The sequence below is a fragment of the Pelmatolapia mariae genome, linkage group LG6, assembly GCF_036321145.2.
Source record: "Pelmatolapia mariae isolate MD_Pm_ZW linkage group LG6, Pm_UMD_F_2, whole genome shotgun sequence".
Classification (NCBI taxonomy): Eukaryota; Metazoa; Chordata; class Actinopteri; order Cichliformes; family Cichlidae; genus Pelmatolapia; species Pelmatolapia mariae.
Window position 1 is genome coordinate 18,266,967 of NC_086232.1, and position 27,458 is coordinate 18,294,424.

The 27,458-nt window shown below is 40.7% G+C and overlaps 2 protein-coding genes across 9 annotated transcripts in view; one reads left to right on the forward strand and one right to left on the reverse strand.

Annotated features, from left to right (window-relative positions):
- The window catches only part of lrba (LPS-responsive vesicle trafficking, beach and anchor containing), a 178,403-nt gene that overhangs the window by 100,091 nt on the left and 50,854 nt on the right, over positions 1 to 27,458 (forward strand). For 4 of the 8 annotated variants that reach the window (XM_063476071.1, XM_063476072.1, XM_063476075.1 and 1 more), the window contains exons 37-40: positions 4,171 to 4,295; positions 4,645 to 4,659; positions 9,141 to 9,284; positions 11,081 to 11,217. In XM_063476071.1, coding sequence (XP_063332141.1) covers positions 4,171 to 4,295; positions 4,645 to 4,659; positions 9,141 to 9,284; positions 11,081 to 11,217 — 421 coding nt within the window. The remainder of the gene's footprint in view (positions 1 to 4,170; positions 4,296 to 4,644; positions 4,660 to 9,140; positions 9,285 to 11,080; positions 11,218 to 27,458) is intronic. The other 4 variants (XM_063476074.1, XM_063476076.1, XM_063476077.1 and 1 more) reach the window with 1 other exon arrangement.
- Positions 12,291 to 14,137, reverse strand: mab21l2 (mab-21-like 2). Its single transcript, XM_063475211.1, has one exon. It carries the CDS (start codon positions 13,730 to 13,732, stop codon positions 12,653 to 12,655), a length of 1,080 nt encoding a protein of 359 aa, XP_063331281.1. The 5' UTR covers positions 13,733 to 14,137; the 3' UTR covers positions 12,291 to 12,652.

A 27,458-nucleotide genomic window follows, 5' to 3' on the forward strand; every position in this document is an offset into this window, starting at 1 on the left:
GTAGTTAGTCAGATAGTCAAAATTATCGAAACAATTAAATATTTTATTTTCTTGTTTTATTTACACTCGAAAATACAGTGTAGTTTATGTAAACAAGGTCTGGTGGCCCTAAAATGTATAATGTTGGGTAAATTTTGCGTTAATGTGTTGGTCTTAAGTAAAACTAAGATGTAACACTGAATTGATTGACAATTTATACTTTATACTTTAAAAAACAGTCAAATGAAGTGGGGACATTTTTGACCCCTGAGGACCACAGGTGTGATTATGTGCTGCCATTTAAAAATTATAAATGGTTCAAAAAAAACTTTCTCACTAAAGTTCAACATACAGCACTCTGTAGTTAGTCAGATAGTCAAAATTATCGAAACAATTAAATATTTTATTTTCTTGTTTTATTTACACTCGAAAATACAGTGTAGTTTATGTAAACAAGGTCTGGTGGCCCTAAAATGTATAATGTTGGGTAAATTTTGCGTTAATGTGTTGGTCTTAAGTAAAACTAAGATGTAACACTGAATTGATTGACAATTTATACTTTATACTTTAAAAAACAGTCAAATGAAGTGGGGACATTTTTGACCCCTGAGGACCACAGGTGTGATTATGTGCTGCCATTTAAAAATTATAAATGGTTCAAAAAAAACTTTCTCACTAAAGTTCAACATACAGCACTCTGTAGTTAGTCAGATAGTCAAAATTATCGAAACAATTAAATATTTCATTTTCTTGTTTTATTTTCGCTTAAAAAACAGGGTGTATTTTTTGTAAACAAGGTCTGGTGGCCCTAAAATGTATAATGTTGGGTAAATTTTGTGTTAATGTGTTGGTCTTAAGTAAAACTAAGATGTAACACTGAATTGATTAACAATTTATACTTTATACTTTAAAAAACAGTCAAATGAAGTGGGGACATTTTTGACCCCTGAGGACCACAGGTGTATGGAAATCGGGAGGACATTATGAGGGTTAAATATTGTAATTTCACTCAACAGCCATCATATCGAGATCCTTAAATAACTTTGATTCTTGATTTTTATTTGGGTAGACGCCACTTGTGTGTGTATACATGGGAACAGTTAATAGTAGAAGAGGTAATATAATTCACTTAGCCCTCCACTTTTCTAAACTTCCCCCCTACAAATAAGCATTTCATTAATCCTGATACAACAGCTTCATACTGACTGAATACTTCTCAGAATTAAAGCATTTATTTATTATGTCACCTAACCGTGCCAGATCTACTTGGACTCGTCCTTTGTTTTGATGTAAATGGAGAATTTAGTAGCACAATTGAAATCTTAAAGAGCCCAACTAGTAAAATATTTCCTCGCAGTGGCGTTGATGGTTTGTGTTGAGTTGATTAAATTGAAGGGGTAGCTGTTCTGTTTACAGATTAGAGAGAAAAAGCATCGGGGCTACATAAAAGGAGAAACTTGCACTCTGCCATTTGTTCTGTGTGTTGGTAAACTTCCATCCAAAGATGTTTTTAAAAAAAGGAAAAAAGAAAGAAAAGAAGGTAAATAGAATTTACAGCCTCACATAAAATTCTTGTGCACCGGGTTGCATCAGTAGCCAATGTGGTCCACATTAGAAAAGCTTAGCATGGCTCAACGTTTCCTCCATAACGCACAAACACAAAGCCCCATGTACAGCTTGAAAGCACTGGTATATACAGCATAAAAGTACTGCTCATACTTGAAATCATGCACGCAGACGGCCTCTGATTCTCCATCACTTTCATCAGTTGCCGGCGCTCACTTCCGGCTTAACGAGTGGGCCTTCCAGACACCTTTTTATGACCGAACTAATTACTAATTACACAAGTGGTTGGCGCGAGCCGCAGCACAACGCGGGCCCTTTTGTTATTTTAATTGTTGTTATTTTGAAGAATGGTGCTTCAGTAAATTCTGCCAAGGATACCAGAGGAGGATGGATGAGCCCTGAATAATTTATTATCTTTGTGGAAACACACTCAGCTTGTGTTGGGGGGGGTTGCATAGTGCTGTACATCTCCATTCTTGTTATAGCGGCACTCATATTGGGGATTGATGACGAGGTATCTTTCATCGTACGTCCACCTCTTCTAGCAGCCTATCATTAGGGCTTCCACTGTCGCCTCTGCCCTGGATGAATATGAGTGGCAAACGCAGTCCGCTCCATGCCGTGACTAATTACTCCAGGCAGTGGTTCCCCCTCCTGATGGATTAATGTGTATTGTGTGAACTGGACAGATCCCCACCTTCCATGAGATGAGAGACGAGTCCATCCCGATTCAGAGGTGCTTGCACAACCTTGATAATTATTTTCATAGATGAATGAAATTGCAGGCGGGATGATGAAGTGGCCATTTGCGTGCGGGGGCTATCACATGCAAACATAGAGCACAGGCTTTGTCACCGCTGAGAAATCTGGTCCTGCACAGATCTGTCCCCAGCGTCGGTCTAGCTTGCATTCAGCACACACACGCTCGCTTTCATTTCACAGCTCTGAATATACAACATCAATATTCATTTTCTCCAGTTTTTGGTTTCATGGCTAAACATTTTCTCATGCATTATTTCTATCTGCTCTACTATAAATATATGCCGAGCAGCTGCCACTGTCCACTTGTCATCCAGCCGTTTGAGACTGATTTTTTTCCTCCCCCTTTTTAAAAAAAAATCTAGATAAATCAAATAATCAGTGGTTTTCATTAGCTAGGGCGTGCAGGGTTTTAAAGGACCTGCTTGGAAATTGTATTTATTTTCTTGCGTATAGCTCTTTTCCCTTTTAGAGGCCCCTGTGTGATCATTGGTGTTGGACTGAAGATTTGTGGGGAGCTCCCGGCCGGAGCGGCGTTCAGTAGTAGATCGCATAAAGCATGCTGGGGTTCTCCCGTCATAGCCAATGCCACTGAAACCATAAACCGTGTCTTCCTACAACTTTAACCTTTGCACAATTCACTTCAGCTTCTTATGAGCAAAAGGTTTTTATAAATTTTTACTTCGTAATGTTTAAGGATTGTTTTTTGTCATCACTGATGACTTAAAGTAGACTTGGTTTTACTGGCTTCTAGGATCAACATAGTCAAAGATGTAACATGTAAATGTGTGTGTAATGAGAGTGGATTCTGCTGATTAATAAGACGTATTTTTCACACACCAGAGAAAACATTTACATTACCTCACTAACGGCGAAGCAGCTCTCTAAACTCAGTTCAGTGACATCAGCGTAATGCCAGATGAGAATTTCTATACTTCCTAATTTTTCCTCCCCCCCCCCTTTGAAACATTTAGTTCAAGAAAAAGGACTATTTGACTTGAGTCAGTTAGGATTTAGTCTCACTAAATAGCCAAGAACATGTTATTTTTTCCTCCAGTCTGAGTTTTTCATCATTACATTTAAACAGTTACAGTTTTTTCTTGCTGCCTAGTTACCAAAGGAACTGATTTCCTAATAAAAAGAAAAGAAATAAAAGCACCTAAATAGAAAAAATGACTGCTGCGACGCTTTGTTGTGCCTTCAGTCTCTTGATTTTACTAATATTTTAAATAATAAAAATAGAAATTCTTTTATAGCCTGCGTCACCGTCCTCATTAAAAGTTAACACTTTCCCTTCCTTGAGAGCAGAATAATTACTGATCAGTTCTGGTAAAGGATGATGTACATCGGGGACAAATATTGAACTCATAGACATTGATTAATATTGGTAATGCTAACCATCCTAGTGTTTGTAATGGCCTTTCCGTATCATGCTAGTTATAATTCTGACAAGAGGTGTCCTGCTGGGCTTGGGATGAGCCTGGAATGAAAGTGTGTGCCACAGTAGTGTGTGCAAAATGATCACACTGTCATTTACTCTTTGAACTGTGATGGCGCACACTTACTCAGCTCCTCTTCTCAAAGAGCGAATCAAAAGAAGAGGGGAAAAAACTTAAAAAAGAGAGCACCTTTGCTTCTGGGATGGAGAGCCTCATTGTCAGGGGCAGGGATACAATGATGTGGGATTTCAGCTTGTGTGTAAGTGAATGTTTTTAAAGACAAATTCTAAGAGTTGGGGGGGGGGGAAGCCCTCCAAACACAATGCTGGCTTTATGTATGCTTGCTCGGACCAAGTGCTAATGCTGGGCTGCTATACCATGCTGGCTGGTAATTGCTAACACATGTGCTACCTCTGTCTCGTTGCAGCAGGCCGAGGGACTTCTGGCGCCTAGACTACTGGGAGGACGATTTAAGACGGCGACGTCGCTGCGTCAGGAACCCCTTTGGATCCAGTCACTCAGAAGCTACGCTCAAAGCTGTGGCTGAACATGGTGAGTCTCATCCACCAGGTTTGCCCCCCCCCCACCTTCCCCGCTCCCCCGCCTGTTCATTGCACACCCTTTCTTGCTCATTTGATGGTAGCACCAGGTACAAGGCAATAAAAATTAGTCCTCACACTGCAATAAACGATTTATTGTACCACAAAACGGAGGAGGCAAAAAAACACCCACATTTGAATTTCACACACAGGTAATTTCATACGCAGCCACCCATTATGCAAAACCGAACTACCGCCTTCGTATTGGCTTGCTTTATTCAGAACATGTTTAACTGAGATGTTGTGGATAACATGACGTATTGAATTTTATTTATTCTTTTTTTTTCTTGGCTGCATAACAGTGGCTGATATAAGTGGTAAGTAACATTCACTCAACCTCATATTTTCTTTTTTTCACCTTTCGAATGAAGGATCACTGTCGGATTTGAACTTTTCATTTCAGGAAAATTTTTCATAACTTTTAGAGTTGAAATTAAATGTATATAATTTTTCATATTAATCAAACCATCCATTAGCTCCTTGTTTGTTTTGGGTTTTTTTGCCACCCTTAAAAGAAGCCACACCCATTAAGATAGAAGTGTTTGATCACAGGATGAAGGTGATTGGTCAGAATAACTTTGTGCCCAATCATTCATCCCACTAAATGAGAACACAGACCCCAGCAATGCCAGCAAAATCCCCCCAAACATAATAGAGCCTCCAGATGTGTTAAGACTTTAGCTTTTGCTATTAATTTGTCACTAATATGTGCAAGTCATGTCTAATATTATTTAACAGTAAACATTGTGCTGGTCCTTCAAGTTTATTATAATGCTAGCAAAAACACAAATTGGAGTTGAAGAAAGGCCTCAGTTACTGATAATTATATTTTACATGGTCTTGGATAATCAGTTCTGACAGTGAACACCAACAACACTGACTTCTTTTTTCCTTTACCACTATAATGTAGACCCCCCCATCTTTGTCTGATTACAAGATTAGTTATCAGCTAACAGCAGAGTCTAAGTTACACACATTCCTGCAGTAAAAAGTGCATATAATCCTTCATTTTTTGCATCCAGCTCACCCCTGGCGTTTACATCAAGATTAACCAGCACAATCAATTGCCTTTTCCTAAAAAAATAAAATAAAAAATAAAGATGGACATTTCCGAGCCAAAAATGTCCTCAGTGTGTCACCTGCAAAACTACCCTTTAAATGCGTTATCATTCTTAAAGACAAATGGCAGGTGTGACAGGATTCAATAAGAATACGATCTAAAAGCAATAAATGTTTGGGAACCCCGGATCCTGGGAGACCTCTGCTCTGCAGTAATGGCTGCAGTGCGGAGGCAGCTGGGGAACGAGGCCAGAGTCCAGCTGGTTGCTGTTCCTCTGCAGCAATGCTCCAAATTTGTACTTTCTGTTTGAATTCCTCAATGTTTTCCCTTCAGCTAAGTAACGACAGAGAACAGACATACTCATGCTCTATCGTTGCCTTTTTAAAAAATTTTTTTAGTAGAGTAAAAGACATTCACACGGAAGGAGTTCTTTATGTTTTGGTTATTCAGGTATTCGGTCTGGTATTCTGCTATATCTAAAATAATTTCAGCTCATGTGCTGTATACATCCATCACTGGTGGAAGAAGACAAATTCCTGCAAACAATATTTAGTTTCAAAGTCAAGCCTGTGTAAAAATAGCCAGCGGCCAGTTTTGGAAAGACTGCGCTGCCTCCTGAGAGTATACTACCTGGATAAACTATGAGAATATATCATTAAAATAACTCTTTGACAGTGAAGCCTGACGGCATACATTTTCTGATGTAACCTTTTGTCTTGTTTTAGTCGACCCGACATTTGTTACGGAAGTGCAGCTCGGGATGAGAACGCAGGGCTGAGTTTTCAAACAGAGCACAAAGGTCATATCTGGCTGTAATTATATTCATCAGATGCAGAAGGGAAAATGCAGTCTCGCTCCCTAAGAAAATATTTAGCATAAGATCAAGCCTGAATTTACCCTCATTTGCTAGCTACTTGTGGCAGTGCTTTTCACATCTCTCACATAATCAGAAAATTGGAAGCAAAGAGGGGAAAAAAATGCATTTTTTACTTGTTGATATATTCTAAAAGCATTTTATTTTCCATTAATCATGTTTTGCTCTTAAGATTGGGGAAATATGTGCAAAAAAAAAAAAAGCATTTCTGTGTTAAAGATATAGACAACTGTTATCATTCATACAGTGCCAAGATGATTTCCACAGGAGAGTGTGTGGCTGCCAGTAGGGCTTGAGTAGGCTGTTATGTATTTACAGCTGGAAAGAACCATCTTTTCTAGGGATTGATTTGGTCTGGTCCCGGGCCCGTGTACCAGAGGTGGCAGAGTAAATACCTGAAGACTAATGTCTCTGTTCTGGTAATCAATACTCGCCTCATGACCACACTCCTGGCTACACTCCCGTTAAAAACAAATTTGTTAATTCTGACAATTTAATTGCCGCGACCATGCATGCCTTGTGTTGTATAAGCAGGTAGTTGAACCTCTCAGCGAGGGAAAAGGGGTCCTGGAAAGAGTGTAACCAGTTGGGATTTATGTACATTTCTGCTCCCTGCGTGATGAGTGATGAGGTTGAAGTGCCGTGGATTTTTTTCTTAATGTGGCACTCCCGCTCCACGCATAGCTTGTAATCACGGCATAATTTAAAAGCATTACAGTGATTAACAAGATGGTAAAAGCCGTGAAGTTAAAGCTAAAGTTGTATTATTTTAATTCCTTTTCTTTTCCCTTTTTTAAAAAAAAAAAAATCCCTTTTCTTTCTTTTTTTTTAAAGTTCTTAAAAAAAGAAAAAGTGGGGGGGAGGCGGAGGAGTTGTTTCATAAGTATTAGAACAGTTGTAGTTCATTTTAGTTAATTCCATATTGTTGTCACTCACACACACACACACACACACACACACACACACACACACACACACACACACACACACACACACACACACACACACTCTTTGTGGGTTAAATTCCAGGCTGAATGTTTGTACACTAAAGCTGAAGTTCCGTTTCATGAGTTTGCATGCTCCACATAATTCCCAGACACACAGACACACACACACACACACACGCACACGTCATATTCAAAAAAGAGAAAAAGGTACCTACTTTAAGAACAGGAAGGCTGGGAGGCTAGCACACAGCTTGTCACTTATGTCCACTTTTATGTATCTGGTGATAAGTGATGTAACTTTAGCCAAAATAGCTTCTAATGGACTCACACACACCCACAATATGCTGAGTTGTCGTTATTTGTGTTGCATGTACTTCAGTGAATAGACCGAAGAGCTATTAATAAGCTGTTTGAGGTTTTCAAGGCTTGATACTGCGTGTTAGCGCCGTCTTAATATGGGGAGGGGGGGGAGGATAATTGCTGAGCATGCAATGCATAGAAGTTCAAATACATTTCTGTTTTTAAGCTCCTCTGACAAGTCCCCTGTCCACTTGCTTGGTGCGAATACAATGGCATGTGGTACGTATTAGGGGAGCTGGTAGTAATTTCAGTGCTGCTAACTAAAGAATCCTCCAGGGAGGCTTAATTACAGGAAGGCCATTCTAAATATCAGTGAGCTGCATATTTTCCATGACAAGAGATTTTTTAGCCGCGCTCGTCTAGCAGTTTCAAAGTGTACGGCTACACGGCACGGCTGTGCATTTTTAGGAAGTGCAATTGATCTCCACCGCAATCCCAGGTGGTGATGACAAAAAATCCCCTGGATATGCGTTCAGCGACTCGCCGGACTGAACGTGGTTACTTGCAGCTGAGTGCTGGATTAGAACACAAAGTCGTGCACAGAAGCAGTGAAAGCACTCACTGTATTGCCAGCTATGTTTACAAATGTAGAAGACTTGCCAGCCAGTCTTTGTGTTGTGAACTTGTGTCTGTGGATCTTTACCATGCACCGCTGAGGAAGTACAGGGCTCTGTAAATGTTTGCAGATTTGCAGATTTTTTTTGTCTTTTTAAATAATGTATTTGGAATCTCAACTTGTGTCAGTTAAAATCAAAACGGGACGTGTGTGACCATCATTTTTGTTTAAATGTGTCTGAAAAGCCTGAGTGTGAAGTTGTGTTTGTTATGCTTCATGGTAAATGGGGGAAAAATGCAGTTAGGGTTGTGTTTGCGTTTGGGTTTTGTCTCGTGTCGTTCACGTTTTGTTCATAGCTGTGACTGTCTGAAAATGCAATACACGTGAGCGCTGCACTGAACCGCTGAATCGAGGTAAAGACTCAAATGCAAATAGTTGCATTTAGGGTAAACACACTATGCTCACTTTAGTGAAAAAAAGCAAAAAACATAACATCCAGATCATATTAAAAAACTTGCCTTATCTTACTAAAAGGCCTCGGATTGTTCTTCATTTTATAAAACATAAATTATGTTCTGAAAATGAAATAAAAGATTTTACTTGGAGTTGAATCTTGAAGAAGACTGTTGGCAATTGATTGACTGATTTTGCCTAAGCTAATTCAACGAAGAAACAAACACTTTTATTTTCACTGTGTGATAATGGATACAAATAACTAGTCCACTGTTATTTTTTACTGTGTGTAAGGGGATTGCTTATAAGAGCTGTTTTTTCTTTTCTTTTTTAAAAATGTGCATCAATTTCTTATTTGTTTTTTTTTTTGTTTTTTTTAATGGACTTGATGTGCAACCATTTGTGTCCTTAAACTCCGTCATAAAATAAAGTCGGGTGCATTCGTGTCGTGTCGATCTACAGTATGAAATACAACCTTGACTTTTATGCTGTAATTACTTCAAATGCAAAATAAGATGGCCCTTTCCCCCTCCTGCTTCCCACTCTAGCATCCGAGGACGATATTCTCAAAGGCAAGCAGTCCATCAGGAGCCAGGCTCTGGGAAATCAAAACTCAGAGAGCGAGGCATCCCTTGACGGAGATGATGACACTCTGTCGTCACTAGAGGACAAGGACCTGGAGAACGTCACAGGTAAAGAAGCAGCTCGTGTTCGCCACCTCCCATACCTGCTCCTCGGTCATTCCCCCACCTCCCTGCTTGTATTTGTGTCTGTGTTGTAATTTTTCCCCCTGCAGTTCAGACCAAATAAAGAAATGGCGGCACTGTAGTTTGAGTTTTTGCTACATGTGCAACTCTGATTTACTGCACTGAATACGAGGAATCTATCGTACAAACAAATCTAAACAGTGTCTTCTTTATCTTCCATAGCAGGCTGTGATTTTCCAATATGACCTTGGTGTTTTATTATATTGCTGTGCTTCTTTTTACATTCATACTTGAGTAATTTGTGTGTACAGCTCCTTTATAAACAAAGGAAAACCAGCTTTTTAATGAGCATACATCACTTTCTCATAGCACATCACTGGAGTGCTAGTGCCACCATGGCATCTTAACTTTCCTGCCTCTGCCAATGGAGGTCTGCTTTACAAACATACTGTACACACACAGGCACACACACAGGCCCAAGCAGCAACTCTAAACATTTTTTTTATCTGGCAGTAGCAGCTTACCCCAGGATAGCTTATTCTGAAATGAGGTATTATCTGATTGAAGGAGGGTAGTTTTTATTTTGATAAAACTTTAAATTCCCTGCATGTGAGCCTGGTCAGCTACTGCAGCTGCAGAATGAGAATTAGATTCCAGTTCACGATGTTGCCCCCCCCCCCCCCCTTTTTTTTTAATGTCTGTTATTTAAATAATCTTAATTTAATAGGCCTATTGCCGTGTAATCCGCATATTATGCGCAGTGACAGCGCTCAGCAGACTAAGCTGCAGTAATTGGGCTTAGAGTGCTATAAAAATAATGCATCTGGATGACAATGGGATTAAACGCTGAATCCTGTCTAATCGTGTGATTTATCCCGCGAGAAGTGCGTAGAAGTTGTCGGGAGAGGTTTAGCTGTGCTCTTAAGCAGCTGTCTGCTCCAGGTGTAATTGAATGTCTTTGAGTGAACCGAACAAAAAATGTTATTTCAACCCACGGATAACATGTCAGTACTCACGGGGTTCACGACAGGCAAAGGGATGACTATATACATATCTGTTTATTCCATCCGTGTGCGAGAGCGCGAGAGCGCGAGGGTGCTCGGGGAAATCAAGCCCGCAGCTCCGCGGCGCACATCTGCAAATACAATGCCTCATATGCGCAGAGCCGGGCAGAGCTTCCACCCACAGCTCCCCTGAGCCAGGCTCTCATTGTCATACTGGCATAAATTAAGATTGATGAGAGATGAAATACAGCTTCTCCCAGAAGCCACCGATCAATGGATCCTGACGAACAGTCAGTTTTGACAGTTGTGACGCAAAGTAGTATTTTTAATCAGTTCTTTTTTTTTTTTTTTAGTGTTTTCGGCTTTTTTGCCCCACACCGTTTTATTATATAAAGTAAAAACACGTGTTGGTGAACTTCTATTGTTTCGTGTGTGTTGGTTTTGTCTTAAATTTGCCAATAAAACGCTGATTATTTTAAACAACCGAAGCATTTTGTTTTTTAAAAACATGGCAGCTTTATTGTAAAAGTAATACCGTGGAAGTTGGTTACTGCGCGATTGTGCGTCAGCTTTAAAAGTGGACAGACTTTAACGTTATCTTTACCGTTTACCATGCTTAACTTTCACGAATTAACCAGATCCCTGGTTTGTTTTTAACTTTTCCATCAGGTTAGATTCTTTTGATTTTCCTTTTTACAGCTTCGCATTAGCGCTCAGTGGTCCCCCAGTTTGACGTTCTCGTTTTGTGATCGGCCTGTGTCTCTGTCCGTCCTCCAGGCCCAGTAAACATGAGCACCAGCGCTCAGCTCGTGGCTCCGGCTGTGGTAGTAAAAGGCACCCTGTCCATCACCGCCTCCGAGCTCTACTTCGAGGTGGATGAAGAGGAGCCCAGCTTCAAGAGCATCGATCCAAAGGTAAGGGACTCAAGCTCCATTGATCATGTTTCTCACGGTCACTTACAGAAGACATGCTTGGATTTCCGATAGGCCCTGCTGGCATCTAAATGTCACACAGAATCTTGTGTGTTTTTATGTCTGCTTTGTTTTAAAATTAATAAAAAATATTTTATTAGTTCATTTGTAAGCTTGTCTAAACATTTGTTAAAGAGGAGACGCGGTTGAAGTTACCATAAGGTTGGATTCCAACTGCGTCTGTGTTTTATTTTCTCTTTACAGTGGTTTCTGGATTTTATGAAACTCTTTTTATTTTCCCCTGAAAGTTTTTTAAGTTTAATTTAAAAAATAATCTTTATTGGTAGAACATTGTTATAACAGCTAATTTAGCAATTGTATCATGTAAGTGTGCAGCATTTGTTTCATCACTATAAGAAAAACACAAAAGTTGAAATTGTATTAAATTATGCTCTGATTTGAAAATAAAAATGATTTAAATTTGTTTTAGTAATACTGGTCAGTAAGAGGAGTGCTGACCTACAGGTGGTTGTTTGTTGTCAGTGTATGGTGGGTGTTGGCTGACACTCTGTAAAATTATCATATTTATTTAAGCGTTATTTTAATAAAATCCACGTTTAGTTGGGTGTTGTTTTATATCAGAATGAATATAAATAAATATGGCAATAAAGGTTTCAAATAGTAAAATCAGTTCATTACTAGATTTTTTTTACCACTCTGCTGTAGGCCCTTTGCTTGTACCACTGTTCAAACAGAGCACAGATGCTCCCAGACCTACACATTAACACCAGAGCCTGGATTTACATTCATTTAAAAAAACAACAACCCAAAAAAATCCAATCCCGTTGAGCTTGGCACTGTTACAATAACTTATGGCCTAAAATGGGCCTTTTAAAAATAAAAAAGTAAAAAAAAAATTGCTAAATCATATTAATCTTTTTTCTGCCTGTTTCATCAACTTACATTTTGTCCTGTGATTTTTTTTTTTAAAAGCTAAAGTGAAACAGATTTGCAAATTTGCCATCTCAGCTGTCCAAAGACGTCCAAACATGAGGCCAAGTTGTAATTTAATTTGCAACATTTTATTAACATTTCTTCTTTAAGTCACATAATGGAAAAAAATGAACTTGGCACGCTACATTTTCTTCTTTCACTTAACGATTTTTGTGCATATATTTAAATAAAAGTTTCTTCACTTTGTGAAAACATTTAAAGAAGACAACTAAAATTTATTACATTTATTTGAAAATGTACCTTCACTTTCTCTCGGCAGGGGCCCAATTGCTCCATTTATTATTAAAAAAAAAGTGGGGGTTTTGTTTGTTCGCTTCATTATTTTCTTGCTGATTTTCTTTTCACATTTCTTGGAGACTCGGTTGAAGAATAGTCTTTGAATTTTATCCCAAAAATGTCCTTCGCCGCAGTCTTGACAACCAGTTTATAATTTGTCCAAACTTTTAGCGTTGGTGAGGATTTCCCTCGCTAGTCTCCATGTCTGCTTAGCAGCAACCTCCAGGGCTGAGTGAGGCTTTCCCTGAAACAAGTCCAAGTTTGGCAAGAAGTAGTGGGGACATCTGCGGCATTGCAGACAGGATATGAGTTGCAGCAGGATACCATTGAGTCGGTCTCCGAGGCAAGACTCGTCCCAGTCGGTCTCTCTCGGGTGTTTCTCGCACTCGTACAGCAGCAGGGTCTTCATGTGGTAGTTGTTGAGGGGCTGTCCCGGCAGCTCCAGGTGACGGTCCCTCAGAGTCTTGAGGATGGACAGACACTTCTTCCTGCAGCCTCCCATTAGCAGCCTGTTCTCGGCCTCGCTGAACTGGAGGACCCAGGCGTCGCTCTCTGCGGAGCTCTGCTTCCCTGTTAACGAGTAGCACTCTTTGGAGAGCAGGTTAAAGCCCTCGGCTTTCACTTCTGCTACCCTGTTAGGGCCGGGCCAGGGGATGTGGGGCATGGGCCACTGAGCTGCACTTCTAGGCCAAATCCCAGTGCACTTGAATGCGGGGGTGATTTGCACCACGTACCTCTCCCTGATCCGTAGTTTGACCTCGCTGGTGTCGGCGACCATCTTTACCACGTCACGGTAGCTGCATTTATCCACGGCCTGTGCCACCAGAGTCTGAAATCTTGAGCGGATCTTTCTGGCTGATAGGTAGCCCGAGGCTGTGATGAACTCGACCCACAGCGACATGCTCCTTTTGCGGCCATCGCTCAGCTTCAGCACCGCGCAGCCGGGCAAGGAGCCGTCATCCACAAAGTTGAACACCCCCATCTGGTTAAGGTAAAGCACCACCTCAAACTCATTGGGGGAGATGACCTCCATCCCCTCGTAGCGCGCATCTATCTCACTGAGGGAGCTGATGAAGCGGGGCTCCTGCACTTCCACCTCTTTCAGGACATCGGACACCACTTTACAAACCTCCCTTATAGTCTTCGCAATGGCCGCTTTGCGAGCTTGGCATCTGTCGTTGTAATATTTGTTAAGCTGGTAAACCAGCTTTGCCTGCGTCGCAATCATGTTCGGGCAGAGGTCCGGGCTGTACACCGGAGAGTCGCAGTAATTTGACGGATCCAATGCTTACCGGTAAAGCCAGAGGCAAACGCTCACCGTGCAGGAAAAATGTGTAATCAAAGTTTTTTTTTTCTCCTTGCTTTTGCAGCGGATGGACGTCAGTATGAGGAGGAGGAAACGGATAGGGATGCAACGTAATAGCTTACTAAATATCAGTCCAAGACATGAGCACTTCCAGCACAGCTAAAAAGATTCATATTCAGGTTGTGGGTCACCATCCGTTTCCCGGACTGTAGACGCTAAAGGCTAAAACGCCGCGTATGACCACTCATCTCTTCTTGCTCTTATTCTCTCCTCTGTGCCCCCGCTCACTTTTCGTCCACACTCAGCTTTGAGCTGGATTTGTGTACTTTATGAATGGTTCCTTTAGAAGAGTGAAGGGGGTCGGGCTTCTCCTCCTGCAATCATGTGCAGAGCTGTCAGTGCAGGCAGCCAATCAGAGCTGCCAGAGGCAGACGGTCCTGCAGGAGAGCTCCAGTTCGCTTCGACAGCATCTGGGCACACGGTGCATGCAGTCCAGCGCTCCCCAAGTAGACACAGGAAAACACAAACCTTTAGGTTTATACTTCATATGCCGGTGTAAACTCCGCGCCGACTGTAAAACATTTTTTTTCCACGACCAGTGCCGCTCCTTTACGCGCAGCTTCTCCTGCATTTTGAGGATTGAGATTTTGAATCTTTAACTTAACAGCTGCTTGCATTCTGCAGATAAGTGCCTCGCTATTTCTCCTAGTTTTTAATTTAATTTATCTTAAAAAATAAAAATAAAAATGCCACTCCGACTTCCAAGGCTCAGTAATCGCAACGTCTATAGGCTTTTGGCTTTTGCGCCACTTTCTTCATAAAAATACTCTCTTGATCATCGCTGACTTAATTTTTTATACTCGGGGTTTTGCGGATTTTGGGCGTATTCTCCATGTTTTGAATTAGACACCTAACACCAGGTATGATCTGCTGGTATTATTTTGTGAAATAAAAGTGAAATTTCTTTTATTCCCTCTTCATCTGAAATCAGTCCCAATTCTCCTTACTTTGTGAAAATCGATTTTTTTTATATCACATCCATGGGTCATTTTCTTTTAATTAATTATTATGTATGTTTTTCTTCTTGTTGATTAATGTCCGATCGACACAGTTTTGTCGGTGTACTGTTTGCTGGGATAAATGTGTCCAATGCACCTGCAGCTTCCCCTCTGAAGCTCTTTAGTGACGTGAACGAAACCAAAACGGCCCCAACGACTTTTCCTAAACCTGATGAGCTGTTCAACTAATCAAGTAATGTATTTTTGAGATTGGTTTGGCATCTTTTACACAGCCAGTACACAACATTGTGTCTAGTTAAATAACTTATTCAGCGTGTGTGTGTGTGTGTGTGCGCGCGCGCGTCTTCCCTAACACACACTCACACACCGCCCGTGGCTTGATCGCCGTGAACCCTGACCATATACTGAATAATTTAACTAGAGGTCTTTGCGTAGACGTCCCTTTGTCACCGCGTGTTGGAGAACTAAAGAAGCCATTACATCCTCTCACAGACGAGAGGCTGGGGTGTGAGGGCATGTTTAAGCAACATGTAATATTTAGTCCTTTTCTATCCCGTCACGCCTCCAGAGAAAGACATTGCGATAATAGTGCGTCTTAAATTTGATCTTAATGAAACATTTGAGATTTTCAGGTCTTTTAAAAAATTAGTTTAAATATTTGGATTAATTTTATGCAAACATATATTTTGACCAAAGCATCTCATTAGGCCTAGAATTTTTAAAGACCGCTGTCGATTATTGTGACCTCATTTTCTTGAAATAAAATCAATAATAAGCAGCGATCAGGCATCGTTTTTGAAGCTTCATGTGGAAGGTGTTTCTCGGAGTGAATGTTGGTAGGAGGCAAATAGGCCTTCTGCTGTGGCTGCCACCGATGAATAGAGAATCTGTCGTGCGTTTCCTCTGCAACCTGAAGGCTGCAGAGAAAACAAGGTTGCTGGATTTTTGTTCAAAGAGTCAAATATGGAGTTTGCTCCAAGCTTCCTGCAAATGAAATGTAAAAAACAAAAATAAGAAAAATAAAGGAAACTTTTGACACTTGTTACTAAATTATAGATAAGGCAGAATATTGCTTCATTAATGATTCCCAGGAGCCATCCGCTGATATGAAGTGGCCAAACTATGCAAAAGATACTGAAATAAGCCATAAACATTTCAGAAAAGCCTCAGATTAATGAGCCAACCTTCACAGTTGCCACATTTTCTGGACTTTATCATGTTGCGTTTTCCACAAGTGGTGATAATTTTGAGAAGTGTGAAGTTAGTCATGATGTGTAATTTATTAACTATATTGTAAAAGAAGTTTGAGACCTTTTTAGTATTTGAGCTCAAACTAGATGTGTTTAAAACACACACGCACACACACACACACACGCACACACACACACACACACGCACACACACACACTTTTGATATACTGCTTTTGCCTCACTCCTGTGCAAACAGCACATTTTGCTTCATTTAGGTGTAGGAATAAGTGCTAAAAACCCCCTACATTTAATTTCATTAAATTCTATGAGTGAGTTTTTATCTTTATTAATAATAACCTAGCAGGACCCCCCCACCCCCACCCCAACCCCCATAGATAATAGCACAGAGTTTTAGTGTCAGATTAACTTTCCTCACCAAGAAAACATTCAAGGGGAAGTGTTGCTGGTGCGTCGTGACATTTTATTTTGGCTTCCAAACATAGATTTATTGTGAAATACTGATGATAAAAATACTAAACTGATATTCGCCAGGTCTTCCCTCAAGCGGCCGTTATCCTAATGTGGCTTTGGAATTTAGTAAAAGATGAAATAAGTGAGAAAAAATGTCTGGCTGTGTGATTTCAGGATGACTGTTTATTATCAAGCTCGCAGCTCCGGAGAGATTAATCGGCTCTACTTGGAGAGCAAGTGTCCAAATATTATGAAGGAGATGCTAAGCCTAGTTTAATGAAATATACGGTGACACAAATGCACAGTTTTATATAGACGCTAGGGATCTTTTCGGGCCCACTTATCACACCACGCGTTCCTGAGCCGCTGTGTTCATTTTTATTATAGAATGGATAGCTTGTGTCGGATTAATAAAATCGTTTTTTCAGCCGAAGTGCAAAGGTCAGCCATATGTCAGAATAGGAGCGTCAATAGATTTTAGCTTGCTACATGTCCATCGAAGTTTGGAAAACAGAAATGCAGTCAGCACATGTTGGAGTAGAGATTTTAGCATTTTCTTTGCTTTTTTAACACTCCTCATAGTTTCTTTCATATATACTGTTATATATGAACGGCAAATGCCAACTGTTTGTACCTCATTTACCCCACTCAGTCACTCATACGTTCTTCTGTACATCTCTGGAAAACATTCAGCGTTCCTGGAAGGTTTTCTCATTTCTGAGTGTAGAGAAGATCCTGTCAAAGAGCTCTTTGATCCAAGCCTGCGCGACTCCACAGCCATCCCCTCGTAAGCGCAAAACTGACTGCACAAATCTGCCAGCTGATGAGTAACTAGACAAAAACACGCACCCCCCCCCTTTCTGTTCTTGCTTTGAGTTTGCCATTTTCACACAATTATCGCCTCTCTTTCCAGATTGCATAAACTACAAAATTTGTATACCTTAGTTTACGATTGGTGTCAAAGCCTCAAAGATACATTTGGTTCCTTATCAGGTGGGAGCTGGGTGGGACTGTGATAATTTGGTTATTTGGTTCATCTACTTGTTTAATAGTTAGTCTCAATAATCAGTACTAAAGTAAACTGAGAGTTGAGTTGCACTCATTAACACTGATCTTCTTTCTTGCTTTGTACTTTGAAGTGAGGGGTATAGTAGCACTGCTGCCAGTTTTAGGTAATTCCCTTTTTTCTCCTCTTTATTTCTCTGGAAACATGATAGGTCCAGGGAAAGTGACTCATTGCCTCCCAACACACACACACACACACACACACACACACACACACACACACACACACACACACACACACACACACACACACACACACAGACTGCACATGAGTAACATCCGCACACGTGTGAACCGAGAGAGTAAATTTTGATGTTCTTGTTCACACGTTTTGTTGCCGTCTCCCGTACCCGTATGGAGCCAGCTGCTAGCTCCATAGAGAGCTCAAAGAAAATCATCGCAGGCATCTAATTGCCTGGCAGGCCTCTGCATCTGCTCGGCAGATAGCAGAACTGATGAAGTCACGGAGCAGAGCAGATGTGCGTTTGCCTGTGTATGTGTGTGTTTAACAGCACCCTCTCTGCGTTTAGACACCAGCCATCAATATTGCATGTAGAGTTATTGTTGCAGAGCCTCTCCTGGAGACTGCTAATATCGCATGTATGAGGAAGTGAAATCCGCTCTGCCCCCCCAGCTGATTGGTTAAAGGGAATATCTGCAAAAGCTTGATTGGATGGCATTTGTAACCCTTCCTAGTGCAGTTTGAGCGTGCTCCATGCTATCGTACTGTGTTTGGAGTTTGCAGTGTTAACAGCTGAATAAAGTAAAGGGTGAAAATACTGAAGGGGGCGTTGCAGGAGCTGCAGCTGCAGATTAAAAAGCGGAAATTAATCTTTTGAAATATGTTTATGCTTTCCATTGATCATTAAAGTGCTTGAAGATGAGATTTTTTTTTACAGATTGAGGATGGTTATCAACTTGTGTACTGTGACTTGGTATATTTACGAAATCAGAACTGTGACACAGCATTTATAAAGAAATTGATGGCAGAGATGTAAACGATTGATCCCTCGCTGGACCAGACAGATTTACAAACTATTGCACATTATTCAACATCAAAATACCTTCACTCGAATTAATTTGGTTTATATGCCTCATACGAAGTCATCAGTTTATCTGTATGCAAACTGCTACAAAAAATACCCCTAAAATATTTTGCGAATTCACAAAGTCTCCAAAATATTTCTTCCAAAAGAAAAAAAAAAAACAGAGATGGAAAACATTTGAAAGAATGTCAATAGTTTTGTCCTAAAGGTCAGTGTCCAGCCTTGCACTACGCAATAATAAAATCCCCACTGAGAAGACATTGGTAACTCTAATTAGCGGGGTGGTGACGGCTACCCAGGGTTGGTTCAAGCAGCTGAATGAAGGACCATTCAGTCAAGGAAAACCACCCTGGTGTGTTATGTAGCAACCAGTCCCATATCGTTAAGCTCTCCCAAAGTGTCAGACTGCAGGGATCACCCCCCTCCACCCTCTCGGCTGCTTGCTCCACCAAACCCTCGTGGTCGCCAGGGACGACCTTCGGCTGGAGCTGCCAATCACAAAGAGCCATGGCAGCCAGAGGTCTCTGAGAGAGGAGCCTATTGATTTTCCAGTTAGAGCCTAAGTAGTGTGTGCTATAGGACTAACGGACAGCCCAAGCAGGTATGTCATTATCAATGAGTCCAAGGAAAGAGATCCTTTCACTCATTCATATTGGCCTCTCACTGTCTCTCCTTCATACTGTTCCACTCTATTGGTTGGAGCACATCCTGAGATGGTCAATAAATCGCTCAGCCACACTATGGCAACGACTAGTAGAGCGAAGGGTTAGGCTGACCTTCTTTCTCTTTCTAGTCCTTCACGTTCCTTCACTCTTTCGCATTCTGCCCGGTTCTCAGGTGCAGTAATTACAGTAGGTGGAAGGCATGAAATGTTTCCTTAACAAAGACAGATTTCACAAGCGTGAAATGATTTTCTCTGTCTTTAAATTCCCAACATCCACTGCCAGTTTACTGTCAAGAATCAGGCTCCTTCTTCCCAGCCCACTTTGGATCATCCAGTCATCGGGAAATCCAAAAATCTAAATGCTCAACTTAAGTCAAGTTACCGCACAGATTTGGGAACTTGTCAACAAAAAAACATATGCGGGAAATCTGGAATTATTTAAACCAACTATTGGAGATAACACCAAATTAAGGTTTCTGAAGTGTATTTCTGTTTGCCCAGTAGGAGGTGAAGCACCCTTTATTACAGTTGATTATCTGGATATCTGTGTTGCTCACTCAGAGTGCATGCTGATACTGGGTCTCCAACCACATGGACTGTTGTGTACAGTCCCTCACATCCAGCTGAATAAGGCTATGTCACTGATGATTAATGAACTTGAAGTCTTCAGTAGACATATCGAGATATCGACCCTTCATTCAGAATCTGACCCTTTGCATATATTAAACCTGCAATTATCATTAGACATCTTTGAGATTTTGGCCATTATCTGATTATGTATATCTTTTATTAGGTGTATTGATTTTACTGTTGGCCCAACACTGGTCCAGACTGAAATATCTCCTCAGGATTTTGGTATAAATGGTAAGACGAACTCCCAACTCTTGAGCCACGATCGCCCAGTTTTGTGTTGTTTATTTTACAAACATTCATATCAGGTTTAAACCTCATGACTCTGGTGATGCTTCGACTTTCCTTTAGTGTCACCACGAGACTGACGTCCTCTAAGTCACATGGGTGATAATAAAATTCGATGTCAGTATCCACGATACCACACCCAACCTGCCAGTGGTGTTCCTTTGATTTTTTTTTTTATGTTATATTTATAACTTAAAGTTTTAAGTTGTAAGATTTTTTTTCATTGTTTTATTGAGCTTCCGCTGTGTTTTCAGTGCTCTTGCAGTGTTTTTCTATTTGCTGGTGTTTTCTGAGGTTGACAGGTAAAATGCACTTGAAACCGCACTTGAAATCTCAGAGCCACAATCAGAATGTGCGCTTCCCTTTCTGTCCAAAATTTGTCCAAAACGTCGGTTTGAGAGTAGTGAGAGTAGCATTCTTTGCTAAATTACGCTCATTATATGCTCATCATACTAAAATGATAGTTTTTAGCATGTTTACATTAGAATTAAACACTGCTTTGCTAAAAAACCTCTTCAGAGCAGCTTGTGTGGCTCCTAGATTTGTAGTCTTGTTTTCAGCGTTTTTCTACCAGTGTTATAATCCAATTAAAACATCCAGGTATATTGCACATAATAATGATTTATTGTTCAGCTTGCTTTTTGAATTTTTTTAGTACAGTCAGAGCATATTTGTGTTTTTGTTGTAACCCTTGCAATGCGATGTAAACCGTGACTCCTGTGAAAAACAGGCCGACGATGCATCTGTGCAGCAAATGGTAACCAGGTAGGACAGGTCAGGGAAAGACAATTGCCACATAGGTAATCACGCAAAGAAGCATTAGACAGTCTCATCTCACCACATAATGATGACTAATGCCTCCTTACGCTTACACGTACACACAAACACACACACATAGGCAGGCGCTCTAAACAACCCCCTTCACAAACACGCTCAGCCTCTCTCTGTTTGTGACCTGACTTTGGACCTTAACATGTCCACAGACCACTGTGGCCATTTTGACCTGGCTCACACTTAACCAAGCAAACAAAGAGCTACCCCCTCCTTTTTTGCACCTGAGCCTAGCCCCTCCATCATGCTCCATCTCTGGGCTTGACTGGACCAGTCAGGGGGCAGGTGCCTCCCCCTCCCCTCCTTTGATTGATCCCCTCTCTCCATCATTTATTCCCTTCGTCTGCCTCTGACACACACGTCAAAGGCAACGCACCAGCCTGATGGATAGGCCTGTTTATGGATGCCAGTCTGCCTGGTAGGCTACTGATATTACAATCAGCACCTGTGTACCTGCTGTTCTCACGAGCCTCTGCTATTCAGTTGAGGTCAGAGAGGCACGCGGCTTTGATTGAAAGATCGATGTCCAGCCGTGCTTATTGGAAATTGGCATTGTAAATGTGCTCTCGGTTTGTCAGAAAGCTCTCTGCTGCATATCAAAAGTTAAAAAGAGGTCCATGGATTATAGAAGCAAGTAGCTATTTATGTTAAGTCTCCATTTTTTTGGTTACCTTACAAATGCAAAGGTAAAATTGCTTGACATCAACATAACGCATGTTTTTAATTTTTGAAAAACTCAAGAACAGGTTGCTTTATATGTGCAACCTCATAACACTGATGCACAATCTGTGTAAAGACATCTTGTGTGCCAGAGAGCAGAATGTTAAATTCTCGTACTTCCATTGTCATCATGGTTAATGACCTATTCAGTGTGGTTTAAACGGCACAACCAGAGGGACGCTCTGGAGATTACTTACTCATCCAAGAATCCTTTTCTAGTGGAAGAGTAAAGTGGATTTGTGGAATATAATATAACAACAATACAAAACAATTCTAATACACAGACGGTCTTGAATAAAATCAAACCCTACTCGTGAATCAGATTTAGTTTTAACTTAACATCTTCATCAATAAACATGTTTTTTTTACACCACAGATCTTTGATTTCTTTTAGTGGTTCATGTTAGATGGTTTCACACCAGCAATCTCCGTCGTTTTTCAGCCTCCATGGTAGAATAAAAAGCTGAGAACTTAAAATTAAACTTGTACGTATGAAACTTCTATTTAAAATTATTTATTTTGTCCTTCAAGGACCATGACTTAATATTTGTAGATTGAGTGGGTCAGTTTGTTTGTGCAATGCTTATACTTTGGGTTTTTTTTTCTGCTCTTTGTTGCTATTTTTTGTTTTGTTTAATGCTACTGCTCATATGTGCATTATTTGCAGATGAAGCTAACGTGCATTTTCAGCAGTTCTCTTGCAGACCTAGCTCTACTCTACCTGCCCATTAACACGCTGCATGCAAATCAGATCAGAAACTGCTTTTTATGCTTATCAGGTGCCTGGAGTATTATTCATAATTGAAGCTTATGATACCCTGTGAGCTCGATATGCAAAGAAGAAACCTTAGCTTAAACGTTGGCTTAGAACAGTCAAGTTTCAGTATTAAAACTAGCGTCTAATGACCTTTGTTTTGAGTCAGCAATGGGATAACACTCCATGTGCACACGTAACTGAAGACTGTTGTTGATTCAGTTTCCGTCATTCGAAGTGTAACTGAAAGTGCTTGTCACTGATAAATTTGGAGCACCAATTGAGTCACGTACAAATATTTTAACTCTCCACAACATTTTTTTTTCTCCACTAAAAAGGCCTTTTCTCTTCTTCATCTTTCCTTTCGGACAACCCACCCTAAATTCCCCAAGAGGGGTGTACTTTTCACCCTACACCCACTTAAGCTGCTGACAATAGCTGGATTAGAGAAGAATTTATTCAGCAAAGCCTCACACATACCCCCAAAAAAGCCTATCCTTCAGTAAATGGCAAAATGGGAGACTGAAGGAAAGCGGGGAGAATGCGATAGGAGCCGGTCGGTGATCTTAACCTGTCTGATGTTTGCTATGGCAGCTTATAGGAAAGCAGAGGGCCAGCAGCATTTAGTCCTAAAGAGCTCCTGTGCTTTAGCAGAGGCTCCGGGCTGTCTCCCTGATTTTTCCGAGTGTCAGTGAAAAGCGTATACATTCTTTTCCAGCTTTCCCTGATGTGCTAGCATTTACTGATGCGCTTGACAAATCCAGGAATGTATAGAAGCTCTTTCATGTCCCGTCCATGTCAACAGGTGCTCAGCAATATCAGAAAGGCCTAACATTTAGCCACAGTGCTAGGTGTGCATTCTATATGAACTTCTTTGTTACACAATTCTAGTAAATTATCTTAATTTTCTTTGACTTTTTTCATAACATGCTCTAGATATTCTGTATTTGTTGCACCTGCAAAATATAAACAATGCTATATCTTTTTTTGCACTGTTGAGTCATTTGCTTCAAACTGCATTATCATGACAGACATTGAATTTAACTACAAATTTTCAGCAAAGCAGGATATTGTCAGTTTGTGGATATCTGCAGTTTCACAGCCCTTTTCTCTTCACTTATCCATCCTTTGTTACCCATCACCTTTGAGCCCTTTGTGGCCTCAGTCCAGCCTGCGATGGAGTGAAAAGGAAGCACTGATGTTCAATATATCAGCATAAAATTCCCATTTTATGTTCTTTGCCATTCTTAAAGGAAAACTGTAATTTACTAAAATCCTTAGCAGTCTGGTGTTAAAGGCTTTATCTGTCATTTACTAAGGCTTTGACCTATAGTTTCTGTTGGGGCTTGTGTTATGTATATACCTGCTACTGCCATCATAAGTGATAATTAATACCACTTTGGTATCTTATTATATGTTGGGGCACTTCTAAGGCTTTTGTCCTCATAGCTTATGCTCAAGGTAGAATTTTTAATGATTTAATGCACTGAAGTCTTTAATTCACCACCAATTAACCCCAAGACCATTGCAGCATTTCCCTAAATCTACACAAGACTCTTTTTTTTTTTTTTTGTCTCCCACTTCAAAAAGGCCAAGCAGGCGAAGACAGAAAAAAGGCTAACATGTTAGCAAACGGTGAAAAGGGCTGGAAAAAAAAGGGGGAGTTAATCCTTATTAGACTAAATTCAGTCTAAGTGGCCCCAAAGATCCTTTCAAAGGGGACTTTCTTTCAGGGAGCACAAACTCTTGCTGGGTGACGTTTGGAGTTGAATACTTTGAGTCTTTAGGCTTCATAACCCTACACATGCTGCAAGCTGGGCCTGTTTATTTTGCTTCAGTTCTCACTTTCCAGCACAGCTTCTTAGCTGTGTTTATTTTTTTCTGACCTTGTAGTTTGTTTTACTCCCCTCAAGGCAAATAGAGCTTTATGTGTGACCAGTGATTACACATTACACTAGTTACACAGCTGTAGAACAACTGGGATTATCAGTTCGTTTTGGGCTAGCTGTTCCTGAAGCATGATGACAGGATGTCTAATATTCAACACTGACTTTCATATCACTCTTTCTTTTACATGCTCTCTAGTTTTAATGGATAATATATTTGCTACTTTTTAAATATACCTATTAAGTTTGTGAAAAAAAATGTGGAAAGTACTCTTAACTTGCTTAGAGTTGGATGGGAAGATTGATACCACTCTGTCCTCTGTGGTAAATACGAAGAATAGAATAGAAATCAGTAAAATAATACTATTAATTTAACAGGCTTTCCCAAAGAAACATTAGTTTTGTTAAACTGACTCTTGATTACTTCAGTAGCTAAGTGTTCTATATTATTTGCATATTCAGATGCACTTTCTCTTAAATTCTGTGGAGAACATGGATAAGTTGAGGTAGTGTCATGTTTTTTGCCATTTTGTTAAAGCACTCGCTTTCAAAGCCACAAAGGCTTGAGGACAACTGCTGGAGTGTGAAAGAGGAGTCATGTGGCTCCTCTTTCTTAAGGTCACATGATCGAGCGTTCCTGTGTTGAGCTGTGCTTTCCTCTTAAAAGCTTTGCCTACTTTATTCCAAATGCAACCTCCAAACACCTACTCGCCAAAAACAAAACCCCACACAGTTTTAACCTGCAGTGAGTCACGACTAAAGCTTGTGCATGTTTTCGTGAAGCCTTACACTCAAACTGTGCGGATCTCTGTGGCTCTTTCTTTTTCCAGCGTCGTACTCTCGGTCCATCAGTCTCCCTTCCTCTATCCTTTTTTTTTTTTTTTTTTTTTTTTTTTTTTTTTTTTTTTTTGCTATCACTCAATCTCAAAAGCAAAATCTGTCTTAATTGGCTCCAGAGGGCTCGGGGAGGCTTTGTGTCAACGCTGATGAGGGTCCTGATTGGTCCAGAGGCACAGGCAGCCAACAGACCCTTGTTAGTGTGTCGGGGCCCTTTGCTTGCTCGTTAGTCCGATGAACTCATTTACTGATGGGGGGTGACACGGCCTCGTTTACCAGTGTGGAACAGAGAAAGGTGTGTGTGTGTGTGTGTTGGTCAGAGGGGGTGGGGGTTAAAGCGAACAAGGAGGGTAAAAAACCGAGTAGAGGGGAATATAACTGAACTTATAAGGTGCATACGCAGAAATACTACGAGTATTGAAAAGCCATCAAATGCCGATTTATGTTTCTCTCCATTTTCTTTCTTATTTGATGCAGCAGTAAAAAAAAAAAAAAAAAACCCCGCTGCAAGTGACTCGGTTCACTGAAACTGTTTATTGCAGATTGCTTGATTCTGTGGTCAGTCAAGTGGAAACAGTCACAAACAGCATGGGACTTGGAAGTCTTTTTAAGACATCTGAGGAATCTGTAGCCTCAGTCCCTTGTTTGTGTGCACATTTTTTTCTTCATTTTTTATGAATTCTATCAAGTTCTTGCAGTATTGCTTGTCCCTCGTCTGCGTTTTGATGTTGATGGATCACCTCTCTTCCTCCCGCTCATTAATTTCATCACCTTATCTCCCACACCACTTCATTTGACCAAAAGGTAATAATAAATCCCTCATCCATTATCCTTTAACTGAGGCACCCATGTGGAAATACTTAATAAGAGGCAACAAATTGAACTTCAATCACCTCTTTTTTCCCCTTCGAGGATGTATAGTAGATTAAACCGAACATGCAAATATGCTTACGCCACTCATCAAACACTGTTTATGTGCAATTCTGAAACCTTTATTTCCTAAAACACCATAGTTGATATTCAAATGATATTTTATTCGTATTTTTTCACATGTTATGACAAATAAGGATCATTGGTTGCTGGCAGTGGCTTCTCTCCTCTTCAACTCTAGGGTCTTATCAGCCCAAAAACACACACGCACTCAGCCGGCCTGACTGCAAAGGGAGCTGAGAGCCTCATCTATCTTGAACCACGTTGCTGATAGTTGCTCCTCTGCTCTCTTAACTCTTCTTTAATCCAGTACAGTTTCAAATAAATCCATTAGCATCCCTGTGTTTGACTTTACCTGTGTTTCTAAAGATGCTCTGGTTGGTAAGAGGGGTGGATGCGAGGGGTGATGGAGAGGATTCGCTGGCACAGACTGTCTGTGAGATTCAGTGGTGACAGCTTTTGTGCATGCATGTGTGTGTGTGTGTGGTTACACACCATAGCCACAGTCACCCGACCCCTCTTCATGTGTCCCTCTTCATTCCGCAGTCTTTTGGGCATCTGACAAAGACAAATGACAGTGCTTCAGAAATGAGCCGCAGCCCGCTGCACAAACAGGTTGAACAAGGAAGAGGGAGAGATGGAGAGAAGGCAATGCAATCAAGACCGGTTCTTTTGTTTTCTGTTTGGCTGTGTCCTCTCGCGTGACGCCGTGAAATTGATCTCGGAGCGCTCCAAACCTGTGCTCGTTCCACTTGAAATGAAACCTCAAAGAAACAGCTTCTGTCAACGATCAACGATCAGCTCCTGATCAGTTTGATGCTGCCGCAATAATAATATATTGTTTCATTATTAATATTATCACTTTAAAACCAGACATTCAGTAGATGGTAAACCAGAGATGGTGTAATTAAATTGCGATTCAAGACTGTAATAGTCTGAAATCTCTATTACTTTCCCTTGTTCTGTAACTGTAGCATTCCCGTCTCTTTAAAGCTTCCACTACTATATATCACAGAAGAAGCTGATGCACCCATAACTCCAGCATGGACAATAACCTCCACACCAATGTGATTTGTCCAGATGTGGTCAGAACAGCTCGAGCATTACGACGCAGATAGTTCGTCATACTCGTTGTCACACACTCTGCTTTTTCATCTGCAAGGGAGAGGGCGCTGCCGATCGGGATGATGATCTTGGAGAGCAGCATGCTGTTTACAGCTGAGTTCCAGGAGATCCATCAGTCTAGTGAAATATATCTGGGTCCCTTCACTTGTGTCATATCTTTCTATCAGCTGAGAGTTGGCAGCTTCATTAGT

Excerpts from the sequence above, each read along its gene's own strand:
- mab21l2 (XM_063475211.1), bottom strand. The coding sequence starts at position 13,732 with ATGATTGCGACGCAGGCAAAGCTGGTTTACCAGCTTAACAAATATTAC.